Below are 18,130 nucleotides of genomic sequence, written 5' to 3'. Positions count from 1 at the left end.
AAACGGGGCCGAGAAAGTGACCCCCGCACTCTGGGGCGGCCGCCTGGATGCCAGCACAAAGGCGGCATTTCAGAGCTGAAATTTCAGCACCCAACTTGATTAAAGGATTCCACAGGCTTGGAGGAGGGTGGAAGGGGGTGCGAAGTCCACTGCTCCCTGAATTAACCCTTCTCCAGAGCAGCGAACACCCCTCCCACTCCTGGGGATGCTCGTCACTTCCACCCTGTCCAGGGTGCACCCACCCCGGGGGCCTCGCTTCTTGTAGAGGTCAGGCAGGCCTGGCTCTTCCTCTTCCTGGGAGCAAGGGCTGGCAGCAGACTGAAGGTCAAGGCTGAAATATTCAGGGAGATGGGTTTCCTTCCCATCCCTATTGGTGCCAGCATACACCCTCTCCTTGTCGTCTGACCCTGCACCCCAAGGGAGGGAAGAACCAGTGTGATCGACTGTATTTAATTTCACGCCTTGAACCCAGAAGCCCTGCTGCCCTGCTCACCATCACCCCAGCACCCATCCTAGTGGCCTTGAAGGGATCAGGGGCTCCACACAGAAGGGAAAGGACACCGTCCAGAGCCTGGGGAAGGAGAGGGTATGGGTGTGGCAGACCAGACGGGTGGGTCGTGGAGAACAGACTGGCGTATGGGGAGTGGTCTGACAGGTGGGGAATGGGAGGGGTTGTGCGGCTGGGATGGGCAGGTGTTCGGCCCTTGCTCCAGCTGCAGACTTGCCCAGCAGGGCTCTCTCGGGGAGGGCAGGAGATCACTGCGTCCCCAAGCTTCCTGCTGGGGGCACTGGCTCCTGAAAGGGGATCCCAGCCCACGATAAGAGGCTCGAGGCAGGTCCTTAGGAAAACAATGGATGGCTTGATGAGACCTGCTCTGTGATACTCCTGAGAAGGGAGAAGCCCCTGCAGCCAGTCCCCACTGGAAAGGAAATTGGGGGTTTCCGTGGCAACCAGCTCCCTGGGCACAAAGGCTGGTCTGTCTGCTGGGAAGGCAGCCGAGGTGTCTCCTACAGCAGCCTCTGCTCTGGTGGACTGTGAGATGGGTGGGGGGGGCACGCGGGGGAGCCCAGGGGGTCAGGGCCCTGGTGCTTCTTAAAGAGCTGACGGTCCCAGGGCCACTGGGATGCGCACAGCCTCCAGGCAGCAGGACGGTAACAGTGAAGACACAGGTGGGCCTCACAAGCAGCAGGAGGCAGAGGGAGTTGAAAGGTTGAAGGATTTACTATTTACACGTATCAAGACTATAAAAAGACTAGGAGACGAGCCAGGGCGGAGGCCCAGTCCACAGGCTGACTCCGGCTCAGTCGGTGATGATGAGCTCGTCGACGCCCCAGTCTTCGTAGCTCCCGTCGGGCAGGTAGCGGCGAATGATGATGGGGATCTTCCGGGCCCTGTGACCGGGGAGAGATCGAGGTACATGAGGGTGGTGACCCTGGCTCTGCAGCAGAGGGATAGCAGGTGCAGAAGGCAAGGGAGGAGAAGCCTTAGGAGCATCCTAAGACCACGGATGTACTTTGTAGGTAAGGAATTTCAGCCAAAAAAAAAAAAAAAAGTCCCTGCTTCTCTGAGTGTGGAACCAAAATCTACAAATGGCCTGCCATCCCACGGCGAAGGGCAAGGCGGAAAGCAGAGGGATGTTGGTAAGGCCAACTGCAGCAGGAAAAAGGGACGTTGGGACTGGGACAGTCCATGTCTCGTCAGTGTCCTCCCCTCCCCCTTTGCCTGTCCCCTCCTCCCCCGTGAAGGACTGACTCCCAAACTAAGGATCTACAGGAACAAGACCACCCGTCCCCAGCAGGGAAGTGCGGGAAGGCTCGCAGCAGAGCACCCAAGGGATGCCCCCAGGGCTCTGGAGCCGCAAACCAGGACCTGGATGACTTACTTGAGCTCCTTCATGGCGATCAGTAAGGGATCTGTCTCCCCCTCCAGCTCCACCATCACGGGGGCACACATCCTGCAGGTGTAAGGACAGGTGTGGGGAGAGATGACACACACAGGGAGAGGGCCCAGCATGAAGCTGGGCAGAATTTCACAAACAGGATGAGATCAGCACCCCAGAGCTCACCTAGAAAGGGCCCCGAGAAAGGACACCTCCCCAAAGTGGCAGGTGCAGAGTAGCGGTCCCGGGGCGCTGACAGTGAGGGTGCTCGAGTGGCAGCCAGTAGACTAGGCTTAAACTGGGCCTGGAGGACCCTCAATTCTCCCCAGATCTCAGCATCCTCACTGGAAAATGAAGACAAAAAGCCCTGCCACGCCTACACAGCAATAAGGCTAAAGCACTACTGCTACAGGCAAAGGCTCACTAGGTGCCACAGCCGCTCTCCACCCCACGTAGCTTGTTTCATTTGTAGGAAGTACTACTGCTACTTCCGTTTCACTGCGGAGGAAACTGAGGCAAGGGGAAGTCAGGAATTTCCCCAAGGTCACATAGCCAGTGAGTAGTAGAACCAAGATTTGAACCCTGAAGACTCCTCTACTATGCTGTAACACCTCCCATTAGAAAGCTGGTGATCCACAAACTGAAACCAGGTACTGTGAAAGGGACAAGCGTGAGCTTTCATTACTGGGTCGTGTGACATTCATCACATCCACTCCCCCGGCCAAGGACCTTCCCAGGGCCCGTCACAGACTCCTGAGCCCACGGCCACAGCAGAATATTCCCACACAAAGGACCCACAAGTGCAAGAGCTCACCCTCTGACCACTCTACTCAACCCCAAGCCCTGCCTCAGGGCCTAGCTTGCCTCGTTTTCCTCCTCTGTCTTGGCAACACCCCCTGCAGGGGTCCTGCTCCTCTAGCCCCTACACAAGGCCTGTGGTCAGGCTCTCCCCTGCTTACCTCTCTTCCTCGATACCCCATGGCCATCAGGCAGGCAGAACCTCCTCTGGCCCCACTTACCTCTGCAGTACTTTCTCATGCTACCTGCCTCTATTCACCCCACATCCCAGCCACACCAAACCCCTGCAGCTTCCTATGCGGGCCCTGTTGTTTCCCTTCTGCATCCTCACACGAGCTCTTCCTCTTCTTACAGGCCTGTGAGAGGCTCAGAAATCTCCACCCTGGAAAGCACGTGCTGAAGCCTCAGGGCCCTGACTCATTTCACACACACTTCTCTCAACACCACCGTCACTCAACTGTGACTTCCCGTTTGAAGTTTTCCAAACAAGACCTGGTGGTCCAGGACCCCAAGTTCTATTCTAGTGCAACACCTGGCCCACAGCAGAGGGTCTAAAAACAGACAGACCAGTTCCAGGCCCATCTCTTCTAGGAAGTCACCCTTATTGATTCCAACTCAAGTTCACACTAATGGACCCCAAACCTGATGATGATCCAGGAGAGCATGCTAAAAATACGGGTTCCCAGGTCCTTCCCCAGGCCCGCTGAACAGATTCTCTAGTGAAGGAGCCTGAGAACCTACATTAGCAAAGCTCCCCTGCTGGTTCGGATAACCAGCCAGTCTGAGAAACACCAGTTTACACTAAATGATCTACTAATTTTATTGCTAAATATTCTGATGTCTGTTACTCCCCAAAGCGTGAAAATTCCCCAGGGGCAGAAACCAAGTATTTAACTTTCTCTACATCTTCTCTCAATAATTATTTAAGCTCCCCCTAATATTTAATGTTTTAAAGAATGTGGCAAACTGCTTTCCCTGATATGCATAGGCCTTATTTCTTTCAAGACATGAATAATTCAAGAGCAGTCATTCATCCAGCCCTGCTACATGCACAGGAAATGTGAGAGTGTGCCCTCAATGTCTCCACCAGGGGTTCCAAGGGGCAACCTTCCTTGGGAAGCAGCCATGGGGTCGCAGTCAGCCACGACTCAGAGGCTGAGCAAAGCACAGCACAGCTGCAACCATTCAGCCACCAGATGGGGCTAATGAGCTGGAGTGAGACTTCATCCACAAATACCCAAGAAAACACTGTTCAGCTTCTACTACCAAGTGCAGATCACAGGCCCATAACTCAAGACAAGCTCCAGCCCTGACTGTCCAAGGGCTTACAGCAGCTGGAAAACCACCAGACAGCCTCTGAGCTCTTAATCTGAAGGAGTGCTACAGCCAAAAAAGGTTGGACAAGAGTCTTACCTCCAAAGGAAAGCAGGACCCTGGGCCTTGTTTGGAATGCCTGCTCCAGACTGTCCACCAAATGCATGCCCATCTTCTAAACTGGTCACTCAAGGGACCAGTGACACCTTTTCCAGTCTTGTGCCCCAGGCTGCTTGCCATTCCCCCACCACAATCCACCCACGTCTGCCTTCACTTTCCTAGTGCTATTTCTGGCGCCTAGGAGACCTTCAAAACCACGTCCCTTTATTCCCTTCTCTTATAAAGCATCAATCTCGTCTGCCTTGGGTTCTGAGTATTTAGAACAGGTTCCCTTTCTCTACTAGACAGTAAACATCTAGATGACTAGCGAACTGTGTCTTTAATCCTCTTTACACCTCCAAAAGGCACAAGCACAATATCTTATTTGATGCTGAAAGACTTGAACTTGCATACAGTTTATTTGTTTAAAAAACAGTTTACGAATTCTTCTTCCTGCTGGGTCGTGTTTGGCAGATGTGAATACCACCCATCTAGCACTCTACAAGGATGGAAATGTCCTCTATCTGTGCTACCTATCACGGCGGCCACAGAGGCTACTGGGCACGTGAAATGTGACTAAGGAGATAGAAACACTGAACTCCTATCTAGTTTTACTTAGTTTAAATGGCCAAACGTAGGCAGCAGTGACCTGTGGTGCAGGCCTAGAGGATCCTGACCCCAGCAACCCTGAAATCATCATACGGGGTGCGGCTCTCAACTCACCCAGACCAGCAAGGGGTGCAACCAGGCTGGCAGGGGGCCTCCTGCTGCCAAGAGAGTGAAGAACAGTTTCCCGCCCCAATAAGACCCTCCACCGAGTGGTCGCTGTCACTCCACAGATAAAGTCCAACACAGACTGAGCATCATCGCTCCCCTAGCATATTTACCACCCACAACTCTGGCCCCAGCTTTTCTTTCGAGCCTGTTTCCCACTCCTCTCTTCTGAAGCACCCCTCCTCCAGGTGTCCACCATTTCCCGGGCAGCTGGTAAGAAGTCTGAGATAGGGCTCCTTTCCGCAGCCTCCTGTCTCCCTGGGGAGGACCTGCCATGAGAGCAACAGTAACACGTCTGCCCTGTGTCCTCCCAGTTAACTCTGGCCAGAACAGAGGAGGAGCTCATCTGACAGGGGAGCCTGGCAGGGAAAGCCAGCACCTGTGGCCCAGCCTCTTCAAGGGCCCCTGCTTCCTCAAAGCCACCTGCCCTCAGGGGGGCTGCTTTTGGCCCCTGCAGACACGGCCTCTGACGCCTGCAATGCCTGTGGCTAACGGGTAGACATGTGAGCATCGCATATTTTGACCTGACCTGAGTTGGCTACTGGCTGGCTCCTGAATTATGTTGTTCTTCAACAAGTTCCCAACTTGGGAGAGAAAGGAAGGGTTGCTAATTTCAAACCCCACACCCCCAACCACTGCTCTGTGCTTCCACATTCCTAGCACGGCCTCAACGTGGAAGGCTCTCTCACTCCCCTGGGCTGGCCCCAGTCTACTCAAGAACCACCTTAAGCCCAGCGGGAGCTGCTGCGGCACCCCCAACAACCCAGCCCACAAGGGTCTAGGTCTGGTCTTATTGCATTTATTTTCGCTTCCCCACCTGACAGGCGGTCCTCACGCTCTGTACTCTCACTGTTACTCTCTACTGTTTGTGTCCTTTTCCCCCAACAGTCTCCCCGAGGACAGGGGTCTAGCACAGCGCCTGGCACATGGGGACGGCGCTGCCTGTGTTTAGCCTGTGAGAAAGGGAAGGGTCTGCTGCCAGTGCGGGCCATGATCAACAGCTCGGAGGCTCCTTGTGGCCTGATCAAAGGACACGATGGTGAGGGGGCTCATACTCACGCAATCTGAAGAGCTCGGGTGCCCAGCACGCGGGCTCGCTCATACTTGGTCATATATGGTGTGGTGATTCGTTTCTGGTTGGCCTGCGGTCGCTCTCCAGAAGGGAGAATCTCAACGTTCTCCTGGCCCTCCTGGACACAAAGGCAGAAAAGAGGGAAAAATCTCAGGCTGCGTTATTGGGGGTGAGGGGCAGGACGACGACAACAGTGATTGTAAGCGCCTCCACACTACTGCTTGTTACGTGCCCGTGACCACACAACTGCCTCATTAACACCTCACTTAATCCTCAAAAAAACCTTATGAAGCGGGGACTGCAATGCTCATTTTAAAGGGTTGGACAGTTAGCTAACTTGGCCAAAGTCTCAGAGCTAGTGAAAGAGGACTTGTGATCAGGGGTCCAAAGCCAGCCGCCTCATCCAGGAGAGCTGGCCCCATACAAAGAAGACCTTGAGCACAGACAACCTCACCCGAAGCAGGAAGAGGAAGAAGCACCCCATCTTTACATATGCATATATTTAATAATCACTTATTAAGCATCTGTCACGTGCCAGACATGTTAAAGGTGCTGAGACGGAAAGAGTCTCTGCTCTCAAAGAATTCACAGTCCAGGGAAAAGACAAGAGTAAACAAAACATCAAGTGCTATGACTGTGTGCCAGTGTGCCACAAACTACACAAGAAAGTGAGGGGCATCTACCTCATCCTGAGGGTTAGGAATACAGTCCAGAGATGAGACTTGGGCTAGTCTACAAGGATGAGTGAGAGCTGCCAAGCTAACAAGGAAAGGAAGAAAGGGCATTCCAGGCAGGCTGAACTGCATGTGTGCAAAGACACAGGAGGGAAGACAGCGTACTCAGCCTGGAAGCCTAACTGTGGGGTATGATAAGCACAAAAGGTGCAAACTGCAAACGGGGTTACAGATAGGAGAATAAATTCTGTAATATGAAATTAAGTCAACAAATATTTACTGAGTGCTTACTCTATGTCAGATAACATTCTAAGAACTTGACACAGAGCAGTAAGACAGATAAAAGTTCTTTCTCCCATAGAGCTTTACATTATAATACAGTGAAAGTGAAAGTCACTCAGTCCTGTACGACTCCTTGTGACCCCATGGACTATACAGTCCGTGGAATTCTCCAGACCAGAATACTGGAGTGGGCAGCCATTCCATTCTCCAGGGGATCTTCCCAACCCAGGGATCGAACCCAGGCAGGTCTCCTGCATTGCAGGTGGATTCTTTACCAGCTGAGCCACCAGGGAAGCCCAAGAATACTGGAGTGGGTAGCCTATCCCTTCTCCAGGGGATCTTCCCAACCCAGGAATACAGTGAGATGAACAATAAATTAAATTAGTAGTAAAACGTGCAGTATAAAAACAGAGAGAAAAGACAGGGAGTGTCCGAGTGGTGATGTTGGAGGAAGGAGCAAATGCAGTGATTTGAAACAGAATGGTCAGGGAAGGCCTCATTGAAGTGACATGTGACACAGACCTGAAGGAGGCTGAGGAGCAGGTTGTGTGCATATCTAAGGGAAAAGGAAGACGGAACAGCACAGTCAAAGGTCCTGAGCTGGAATTCCCTGGCATGACAGGGATACCAAGAAGAGATAAGGTCACAGAGGGAGCAGTTGGTCAGATCATGGGGGACCTTGTGCATGTTCTTGGCTTTTATTCGGAATGAGATGAAAAGTAACCAGACGCAGGTTCTGAGCAGAGGAGAGAGAGAGTGACTGAAGATTTAAAAGGATCACTCTGGATACCCTGCTGAGAATATTCTGTAGAGGGTAAGGGCCGAAGCAGAGAGAACACTGAGCAAGACCAATAGTAACCAATCATGTGGGTAGGAGAAAAAGTTGACTCTGGCAGCAGAAAGGCAAACAGCACACTCAAGGCAGGAAAACCCGTAACAAGTTTCTGCAGTAATGCGGATGAAAACCAATAAAGATCTAAACCAGGTTGAGGCACTAGGAATAGAAAAACGGGAACAGGACTGAACTACATGGAGGCAGAATCAAGAGGAGAGAGATGGAAAGGCATCAGAAGAACAGAGAAGAAGGCTTCTGACTCAGTGAACAGATAACCTCAGAGTGTCAGGCAGACAGGACAACCCACACAAAAGAGGGCCTTCACCTTACCAACCTAAAAAAAATCAAGGGATCCCTCTCTCCAGAAGACATAAAGCACTTCTTCCTCCACCAGTCACACAGCACAGAAAACCCTATTTTATCTATGACGCCAGTAACTCATCCACCAAGCTGCTCAAGCCAGAGACATGGGAGTCATTCCTGTTATCTCCCACTTTCTCAGCCCCACATCCAATCCACCAAAATCTCTCATCTGTTTTCTCATCACAAACACTACCAGCACCCAAGTGCAAGCTACAGATGTCACCTGGATTGCACCCTAATTGGGCTCTCTTTGACTCTTGGTCCACCCAACTCATTCCTCACTGGATCATGCCACTCCCCAGCTCCCCAAAACTTATCAGCAGCTTCCCACTACCCCTAGGCTACAAAATCTTGCCTGATCTTGGCCCTCACCTCTCCAGCCTTATCCCAGGTCACTCTCCCCCTTGCTCTTTATTTAGCCCCACCCTGCTGAGCTCCTGGTACATAATAAACATTCAGCACATGTCTGCACAATGAATGAAGGGGCTATTTCAACTCTGAGTAAACTAACTGCCCCAGAAGCCATGCTCTGGTCCAAGAGGACAAAAGCCTTTGGGCCAACCCTGTAGGACTCCTCCACTACCCAGGGCTAGGTCTCCCCTCATTGTAACCGGCAGTACCCTGACCACAAACGGGAGGCAGAGGCATGCAGTCGGCCATCACTGGCCGGGCTATCTGGCAGCTTGGGCTGCAGAGAGGGGAGCCCAAGGCTCAGTACTGACCTCCTCGGCATTCTCCAAGTCATCGAGCCCTTCATCCTCCTCCACGTCATCAAAGTCGTCTCCATCAAAACTGCACAAGTGTAAGAAGCCCGTTAGTTAGAGCATCACTTACTAGAATCAAAGTGGGCAAAAATCTGAGTCTCATGTGATACGTAGGAGGCTCTCAATAAATATCCACCTAGCCAGTGAATCATTCAATAAATCAGTCATCTTACGTCCTCATCTTAACTACGGGCCTCTTCTAGAAAGAGACCCCAGCTGAATCAACATTTGGTACTGACACAGAGCCCGACTCAGTGGAAGTTTGCTGAAAGATACTTTTTCACTGATCCTCTCTGGACCCTCGAGCCGGAGCCTTTTCCGCGCCCAGCCTCTGGCCGGGTCTATGCTCCCAGTTCCCAGCCTTTTCCTTCTCCGGCTCTGCGGACCCCCTCAGCACTCCCAGTCCTCTAAACCCCTGGCTCAACTTCCTTCGATCCTGGCTCCCGCTTCATCCGCCCTTTCTGAGTCTTCGGAAAAGTCACTTCGCTCCCTCACTCACTTGTCCTCGTTGTCTGACATGACGCCCGCACAGCAGCCACCGGGTTCCGCGACCCAGACCCGCGCGGAGACCGGCTAACAGCGTACCTCCGCCTTGCGCGATGCCAAGCGTACTCTGCGCCTGCGCCGTGACCTAGCGGTAATCACTTCCGGGAGGCAGGCGGAGCGATAAATACGCACATGCGCGGAGCAGTTTGTCTGCGTTACCATGGTAGCTGGAGCCGCTAGCTGCAGGCTCTAGTGGCTGAGATCTCAAAAAGTATTTCTGCGAGGGACCAGGCGCGGCTGCTGCTTCAGAGCCTTGGTTACGATCTCCGGAGCCCAGCCGCCGCTGTCTGTGGAGAGAGAGGCCACCCAGCCGGGATCTTACTTTAGGGTGAGGTTTCCCGTTTGGGCGTATCACACAACGGGCACGGCTGCCCTCACGCCCCTTTCCTCCCGAGGGGGCTTCCCTGCCACAGGCACAGGTCAGGATGAGGTCTCTGTTCGCATGTGTTTATCTGCCAGTGGATCTGTTCGAGGTGGGAGGATCGGGCACTGTCGCGATGTTGACAGGCGGCATCACGATTCTCTTGCGACCCGACACCCGCTCCCAAACTTTGGGTGGTGTTGAGGGTGTGAGAAGAGATTGGATCTGGGAATGTTTCGTTGGGTTTTTCCCTCTTCAGAGCCCTCCCATGGCTTCCCAGGAGAGGGTGGAGACGGTGACCAAAGGAACAGGGTTCTGGCGCTGTCCCAAGCCGACCACTTACACCCCAGGGACCTGCGAGCTGCTCAGAGGTCAGTGCATTAAGGGCAGAAGAAGAGCGGTGGTCAGTTACCCTCTGTTTCTCAGTTCTCCCCTACATGACTTATGGCTTAGTAACCGTATTTTCAGTTTACAGATAAGAAGCCTGGAGTTCAGAAAGGTTCAGGGGTCTGGGTCCTACAACTTGGAAGTGACCCAAAGTCAAAGAACTAAGAATTTCAGAGTGGTTAACTCCCATGAACCCCTTAGATCACACTTTCAGTTTCCCCAGGGAAGACTTATTTCCTCTCCACCCATCATCACCACAGTGGAACCAACTGTTACGTGTCTGCTGCTGCTGCTCTGCTGCTAAGTCGCTTCAGTCGTGTCCGACTCTGTGCGACCCCATAGACGGCAGCCCACCAGGCTCCGCCGCCCCTGGGATTCTCCACGCAAGAACACTGGAGCGGGTTGCCATTTCCTTCTCCAATGCATGAAAGTGAAGAGTGAAAGTGAAGTCGCTCAGTCGTGTCCGACTCTTAGGGACACTACCAAATACCTTTTCCTTCACTGTGCTTAGTGCAACCTGTAATCAGATACCTAGCGTGTTCCACTGAATTAATGTTGAATTAACATTCAGTTCATGAACTCCATCAGGGCACGATGCCTGTTTTGGCTCACATTTGTAGCTCCAGCCCCTGGCACATGCTTAATGAATACTTGTTCATTCACTCATTCATTCACTCAACAAAGAAGTTTTAAAGCCCACTGTGTGCTTTAGACATTGTCCCAGGTGCTGAAAAAACAGCGGTAAAGAAAAGAAATAAGCAAAAGTGATTGTTCCCTTGGAGCCAATATTCTAGTAGGAAAGTAACAATAATAAGTAAGTATATCGAACTTAGATGGTGATGAGTGGTGTAGGGAAAAAAAATGTAGAAAAGGAAGGGAATTCCCTTGTGGTCCAGTGGTTAGGACTCAGTATTTTCACTGCAGGGAGGCCCAGATTCAATCCCTGTTCAAGGAACTCAAATCCCGCAAGCCAGGTACTCAGGTGCCCAGAATGGGAGCAGGAGGCGATACAGTATTAAATTTCAGTGGGTTGAGATGAGGCATCTGCTTGCAGCCCAGGAAGCTTCACTGAAGTGCTTTGTCTTGCAGTGATGATGAAGGAATCCAAACTGACGAACTTCCAACAGCGCCACATCACAGACACCATGAAACGTAAGAGGCTGCCCACCGAGGCTTCCGGGGGAGAGGAGTTCTGGGTCACATCTTAATGCTTTCTCCATGTTGAGGAGTAGGGGACCTCATTTTAAACACACATACACAAACAAAATTTGAATAGTATTTCTGACCCTTGCTCTTGGGGAATTGACCTTGCAGGGTCTTGATCTTTGCTTCTTCACAAGACATGGGTCCCAGCCCATGAGCCTCTTCTGCAGTCCAGCTCTAGCCAGCCTTCTCAACAGGGAACCAGCCCATTTGAGACTTCCTGCCAGTCAGACAGTCTGAACGCTGTCAAGTCTGAAATCTCTCCCACCCTCTTACACACATAACATATGAGCTCTCCAGACTAGAGGCCTGTGTGTGTCTTATGCATAGTTTTATTCATTCATAGCTTAGCTGGCAGAAACATGATTACTGGAAGGCTTCCAACTTAGGAAAACTATGCAAAACCTTTCCACATTTTACCTCTGACCACACACTGTATTATTTATTTTTAATGAAAAAAAGAAAAAATACTGAATGTTCATGGGCACGGTAACAAGGTACCCTCTAAGATCTTGAAAACAGCCTTGCTTTCTGAGATTTAACCGAATCAGCTTTTAGGGGATCAGAACAGAGATCTGTAAAGTTACCTTTAAGAGGATACCAGAAGGTTCAAGCCTGCCAGGTTTCACTCAAATCTAACAATAGCTATTGCCTTCTTTCGAGAAAGAAGGTGCCTATCAGGAGGCATCTGGTCAACCACAGAAACTGGGATGGAAGAGTCAGAGAGACAAATACTGACTGCCCAGCACTGGCTGGGGGAGTGAGGCTCCATCAGGTCAGTTCAGAAGTCAGATCTCCTTCCTTTTTGTGGACAAGGACAATTCAGGCTGCCAGAGCCTAACACCACAACACAGCTGAGTCACATAACTCAATCTCCAAACTCAAGTCATCTACTAATCATTTGATGTCCCTTACAGATCCTCTGGAGAAGGGAATGGCAACCCACTCCAGTATTCTTGCCTGGAGAATCCCATGAACAGAGGATCCTGGCAGGCTATAGTCCATGGGTCGCATAGAGTCAGACATGACAGAGCAACCAACCCTTCCTTCCTTCCTTCCAACATGACCATAAAGAGAATGTGCTAGAAATTCCATTAAAAGTAAACACCAGGAGACCAAGGATTGAGCCTGCCTTGTTCACCATTGTACCTTGACTCCTAGTGAAAGTGAAGTTGCTCAGTCATGTCTGACTCTTTGCGACCCCATGGACTGTAGCCTATCAGGCTCCTCCATCCATGGGATTTTCCCGGCAAGAAAATCTTGCCTTGCTATTTCCTTCTTCAGGAGATCTTCCCGACCCAGGTATTGAACCCGGGTCTCCCGCCTTGTAGGCAGACGTTTTATCATCTGAGCCAGCAGGGAAGTCCTTGACTCCGAGGTGCTCAATATTTATTGAAAAACTAATTTGATTAGTGGTTAGGTCAACACAAGTCACCAGTTTGCCAGTTTTTTTCTCCTTAGATGTTTTCTCTTTAAAATATTGCCTCCAAGCATTGGTGTTGAGTCTACTTTCTTCTCCCAGATTCCCCTCTCTACTCTCTTCTTAACCAAGTCCTACTTCTTTGAGGCTTAAATTCTTTTGCAAGCCACAAATTCCTCTCCTTCACCTGAACTCCCAGGATTGCTTGGGCTCTAACTATTTGCTGAGACTGAGCCAAAAGAAAAGGTGGCATTTGGCATTGGACAAGTAGAAATAGCAGGCAGAGTAAGAGGAACATTCTAGGAAGCATAGCATCTCTTGAGAGAAGAGAGAGAAAAACCACGGCTGGCCCTACATAGAGGGCACGAGAAAGGAAAGGCAGCGGGAAACAATGGCAGCTCCATCCTTCTGGTTCTTCTGGGCAGACACATCAGAGTCATCCTGTCCCCTCTTTCCCTTTCTCCTAGACCTCACATCCAACCCACCAGCAGTCCTGTCTGCTTGACCTTCAAACCATTTCCTGACTGTGACTACCTCTGCCCTTGACCCCCGTGCGTGCGTGCTCAGTCACTTCAATCGTGTCTGACTTTTTGTGACACCATGGACTGTAGCCTGCCAGGCTCCTCTGTCCATGGGATTCTCCAGGCAAGAATACTGGAGTGGGTAGCTGTGCTCTCCTCCCTGGGATCGAACCTGCGTCATTTATGTCTCCTGAACTGGCAGGCAGGTTCTTTACCAGTAGCGCCGCCTGGGAAGCCCTGACCCCCAACTCTATATTTTCTATTTTTATCTTTTTTTTTTTTTTTTTGCTTGCACATCTTGAGGGATCTTAGTTCCCAGTCCAGGGATCGAACCTGTGGTCCCTGCAGTGGAAGCAGGGACCACCAGGAAATTCGCAACACTGTATTTTCAATGGCAGCTAAAGGGGTGACTCCTCTGCTCAGAAGCCTCGATGGCTTCCCACCTCACACACAGTAAAAGCCAGTCTTTCCAGAGGCCTATGAGGCCCAGTGTGTCTCTTGCCCTCCCTGACCTCTGACCTCTACTCCCACTCCACCCCACCCCTGGCTCAGTCCATTCCTGGCATCCTAATCTGCTGTCTGTTCTCAGATGCTCTGGGCACATTCCCACCTCAGGACCTTCACTTGAGCCATCCTCTGTCTAGAATGCTCTTCCCTAAAATATCACCTTGGCTGGCCTCTTACCACTTATGCGTCTTTTCTCAAATGTCACCATGTCCATGAGGCCTTCACTGGCTACCCTATTTGTAACGGTAAATCCTGCTCTGATACACCCCGTGGCCCTTCCTGTACTGTCAACATCAGCGCTGTTATCATCATCTAAACCCCAGATGTAAGTACCGTGAGGGCAGGGCTTTGTTGACCACTTTACCCCCCGAGTCCCGGGCCTGGCCATAGGGTACATGCTCAATACTACCTGCTGGGTGATGACAGAGACGGCTGGAAAGGTACGGGAGGTAGACAGGAGCCAACTCAAAACAGTGGTTGGGGGGCATTCCCTGGCGGTCCAGTGGTTAGGACTCTGAGCTTTCACTGCCAAGGGCGCAGTTTCAATCCCTGGTCAGGGAGCTAAGATCCACGTGGCACGGCCAAAAAAATAAAGATGTTACAGATAAATGGAGTGATCTGGAAAGACGTTCATGGTAGATTGTTAGTTCAGTTCAGTTCAGTCACTCAGTTGTGTCTGACTCTGCGACCCCATGGAAGATTGTTAGTCTGTTACTGAATAGAATGCAGTGTGATCCAGGCTTTGAAAAAGGAATCTTACACATGCCCATATATCTTTGAACATGTTTAGGTAAGCATCGAAAAGAAGGGGCCGAGACCACCAAATTGTTACCACGGCTCACTGTAGAGGGGAGGGTGTGGAGGGGAGAAGGGAAGACTCTTCCGTACTGTTTGACTTGTTTTAACAGGTAGGGACCACTTAGGTGGGCCCCCTGACCCTGACCCTTCCCTCCCCAGGAGGAGACACTCTCCCCCTGCAGTGCAACCCAACTTCCAGCCAGAGAGTCTTGCCTTCCAAGCAGCCAAGCTCAGCCATCTACCTGCCTCCCATCCTGGCAGCCCGGTCCCACCTCCGGCCTGCCTGGAGATGCCAAGCCAACGGGGCCTACAGCCGGGAGCAGTTCAAGCCTCAAGCCACCCGTGAGTAAGGAGCCTCAACCGCAGCCCCTGTGAGGGGGTTAAGGGGGGCAGGGAGACAAACAGCCCACAGGGTGCTGAGTAGGCGGCTAATCAAATTCTCAGGCCATTTATACCAGTGCTCTCGAACTTCGGCACGTGTTAGCTTGGAGGCATTCAGGGTGCGTGGGAAAACAGTTAGCTGGTTCCTTTTTATACATTTTCCCAGAATTCTCTTTAACAGTTAACTGGTTTCCCCCCCACCTCTGATGAATGTTTGGAGGTCAGGTATCACAGCTGTTGCTCTAACTCATATGGTGCCTGGAACCCCGGGTTCCTCTGTGCCCCAGCCTGTTTCAGAGAGCCATTACATCCCCTGCTTTCCACTTGGCACCTGACGTGACTCTTGGCCCCTCCACACAGCCTCCCCATCCAGGCTATACTGCACAGTCATTGAGTTTCCTTAGCCTTACTCTGCACCCAGGCAGTCTGTGCATTTTTTTTTTTTTTTGATAATTTTATTTATTTATTTTTGGCTGTACTGGGTCTTTGTGCTGGCTTTTCTCTAGTTGAGCAAGCAGCGGCTAATCTCCAGTAGCAGCAGGCAGGCTTCTCATTGTGGTGGCTTTTCTTGAGGAGCACCTGGGCTTCAGGAGTTGCGGCTCCCAGGCTCTGAAGCACAGGCTCAGTTGTTGTGGTGCATGGGCTCATGTGGGAGCTTCCCAGATCAGGAATCGAACCCCATGGCTCCTGCATTTAAGAATCTGCCTGCAATGCAGGAGACCCGGGTTCAATTCCTGGGTCGGGAAGATCCCCTGGAGAAGGAAATGGCAATCCACTCCAGTACTATTGCCTGGAAAATCCCATGGACAGAGGAGCCTGGCGGGCTACAGTCCATGGGGTCTCGAGTCGGACAGGACTTAGTGACTAAACCACCACATTTACCACTGAGCACTGGGGAAGCCCAGTGTGTGGATTTTGATGACGCTCTCTTCTGGGTTCTTTCAACACCTTCCGGCCTACTGTGACTTGACCAGTGCAGAAGCGGCCCAGGGTAGGAGGTGCTGGGTTTGCAGAAGCCCTACCATGTTCCCAGGCCCCCTGCAGCAAGCATGCTCCAGGAATTGAGGGTGCCCTGCCCACCTTAACTAGGCCACGTCTGGGCCCGACAGGGGATCTGGAGATGGAGAAGCGAAGACTCCAGAATATCTTTGCCACCGGGAAGGAGCCGGAGGAACGGAAAAGAAAGCCCCATCCCCTGCGACAGGAGGACCCAGCCCCTAAGCTGGACCGCTTTGAAGAATGTGAGCCCCTGAGGGGCCAGTTATGCTGGGGAGGGGAAGGCAGAGTGTGTGTGGAAGGGCCCCGGGGAGCAGGGGAAGGGGGGAATCCCTGAGGGCTATCGAGTGAGAAACGGACCGCAGAACTGCTTCCCGTTCCCAAGAGAGGCAACCTGCTGCCCCACCAGCCCTCCCAGGAGCGTGGGGGCCCCTGCTGTCCTGTACACGGATGGCCCTCTCCCTGTCCAGTGGTGAAGGAAATTCAGGAGAGGAAAGAATTCCTGGCTGACATGGAGGCCCTGGGACAGGGCAGACAGTACCGCGGGATCATCCTTACTGAAATCTCCCAGGTAGGAGAAGCTCCAGGGAAGGCGGACGGGACATGAGTGCGGGGGACAAGACGCGAGCTGAAGTGAGGGTTCACTGGGGCCGTTGCGGGGGTCCCACTCTAGCCTCACATCCGCCCTGACACCCAGCTTTCCCCAATGCCATTTGCAGAAACTGCAGGAAATGGAAGACATTGACCACAAGAGGAGTGAGGAACTTAGGAAGGCTCTTGCCACCACTTAATCTACCACCCGCCCCCCACCCCCCAGAGGGCGGGGGAGCCCACCCCCTTGCCGAGCAGGGTCACCCCCAGGTCAGCCCACCCACCCTGCCCTTCAGCCATGGAAATGGTTGTATAGCATTGCCCCCACCTACGGTACCCTGGACACAGCACCCTAGAAAATGGACCACATCTCAGAAAATGAGCTGATTCTCCTCCAGGCTCTGCCCAGGGATCTGGGGTCAGCTGAGCCTCTGAGACCAGTCACAGATCCAGACACCCAGACACACACTTTCCCAGTCTTTTCTCGGGGAAAGTCACTCACACACACACACACACACACACACACACACACACACACAGTGAAAGCAAGTCCAGACACACACACACAGAGACATGCACACACAGTGAAACCAAGTCCAGGTCTTAACCATCTTGGGTGTGTGTCTAAGGGTGTCCACCAGGGCCTCTTCCCAACACCTCGCCCACTGTGTGTCCCTGTGTCCCACACATTAGGTTTTCTGAACTTATTAATGAATATGATTCCTTTCTTCCTACCCGTCTTAGGACCTACTTATTTGACTTCTTACAGCCTTGGACAAATATTTAACCACTATGATTAACTGGCTAATAAAACACATTTACCGTAGGTCATTACACACACCATTTTGTTTTCAGAGGGATAAGGCTTATTTGTTCAAGGAGTTAGAATTTTTCAAGCCCAGTTGGTTTTTAGCTGTTTTTTTCCAGTAAAAATGGAACCAAGGCTCCCGGAGCAGCCCATGGGCGGGTGCTGTGCTAGGCAGCCGTGTCACTCCTGGCTGACTCCCTCAGTAAACACCCACGATGGTTCATCATCCCTGGTGAAAACCAGGGCTCACCCAGAGACTCCGACCAGAGGCATTTAACCAGCAAGTGGCCTCCCCGGGATTCAGAGTTAGCTTTCAGTCTTTCCACCACCAAACCCACAACCCACAGAAAGAAACCCAAAGGGGTGGGAGGGATCCAGACCGAAGGAGCCCTGCTTCAGAGATCCACCCCCAGCCCGTGCGTCTGAGCCCGCCCACCTCATCTCCAGCAGCTTGCCTGTGAGGCCTGGGTGGCTGAGATGTCCACCCACAGGAGTTGCGTCCCGGGCCTGGCACGCAGCACGCAGCAGTCCCCACAACTCTGACAACCACAGGCCTCACGCTCTCCAGTATCCTGTCATTTTCCCATCCCCGTAAATCAAAGTATTTCAGAAATTTCAACCAAGCCTCCCACTTGGAGGGATTCATATAATCCTCTCAGGCCACATGACCCCAGTTGGGGTTTGCAGAATAAACATGGTCCTGCAGCCACAAACAAATAAAACAGAGAGGACCAGCTCAAGGGCTGGGGCTCCGGA

At 52.0% G+C, this 18,130-nt stretch overlaps 2 protein-coding genes across 7 annotated transcripts; one reads left to right on the top strand and one right to left on the bottom strand.

The window, feature by feature from the left end:
* Positions 1-1,199: 1,199 nt before the first annotated feature.
* POLR2F (RNA polymerase II, I and III subunit F) lies at positions 1,200-9,472 on the bottom strand. Its single transcript, NM_001037475.2, is given in 5 exon segments — positions 1,200-1,392; positions 1,884-1,955; positions 5,925-6,055; positions 8,814-8,883; positions 9,355-9,472. Coding segments are annotated over 5 exon segments (384 nt in total). The 5' UTR covers positions 9,375-9,472; the 3' UTR covers positions 1,200-1,301.
* A 55-nt stretch (positions 9,473-9,527) lies between these two features.
* Positions 9,528-17,392, top strand: C5H22orf23 (chromosome 5 C22orf23 homolog). Of its 6 annotated transcripts, none has more exons than NR_132765.1 (7): positions 9,528-9,729; positions 10,022-10,133; positions 11,239-11,301; positions 14,758-14,940; positions 16,089-16,220; positions 16,361-16,546; positions 16,695-17,392. NR_132765.1 is itself a non-coding variant. In NM_001314055.1 (7 exons), exons 3-7 carry the CDS (start codon positions 11,241-11,243, stop codon positions 16,764-16,766), a joined length of 549 nt encoding a protein of 182 aa, NP_001300984.1. In that variant the 5' UTR covers positions 9,528-9,729; positions 10,043-10,133; positions 11,239-11,240; the 3' UTR covers positions 16,767-17,392. The 6 variants fall into 6 exon arrangements, 4 of the variants coding, with proteins under 4 accessions (NP_001300984.1, NP_001039718.2, XP_024847546.1 ...); NM_001314055.1 differs by having other exon boundaries at positions 10,043-10,133; positions 16,446-16,546; NM_001046253.3 differs by having other exon boundaries at positions 16,446-16,546.
* Positions 17,393-18,130: the final 738 nt, after the last annotated feature.

The sequence above is a fragment of the Bos taurus genome, chromosome 5 (assembly GCF_002263795.3).
Source record: "Bos taurus isolate L1 Dominette 01449 registration number 42190680 breed Hereford chromosome 5, ARS-UCD2.0, whole genome shotgun sequence".
Lineage (NCBI taxonomy): Eukaryota > Metazoa > Chordata > Mammalia > Artiodactyla > Bovidae > Bos > Bos taurus.
This window is presented reverse-complemented; position numbering and strand designations above follow the sequence as displayed.

Bases quoted from the DNA above. Each gene is read 5' to 3' on its own strand.
- C5H22orf23 (NM_001046253.3), top strand. From the start codon at position 10,031: ATGGCTTCCCAGGAGAGGGTGGAGACGGTGACCAAAGGAACAGGGTTC. The intron at 11,302-14,757 runs GTAAGAGGCTGC...TTCCCTCCCCAG, and splicing joins CATCACAGACACCATGAAAC to GAGGAGACACTCTCCCCCTG. The intron at 14,941-16,088 runs GTGAGTAAGGAG...TGGGCCCGACAG, and splicing joins GTTCAAGCCTCAAGCCACCC to GGGATCTGGAGATGGAGAAG.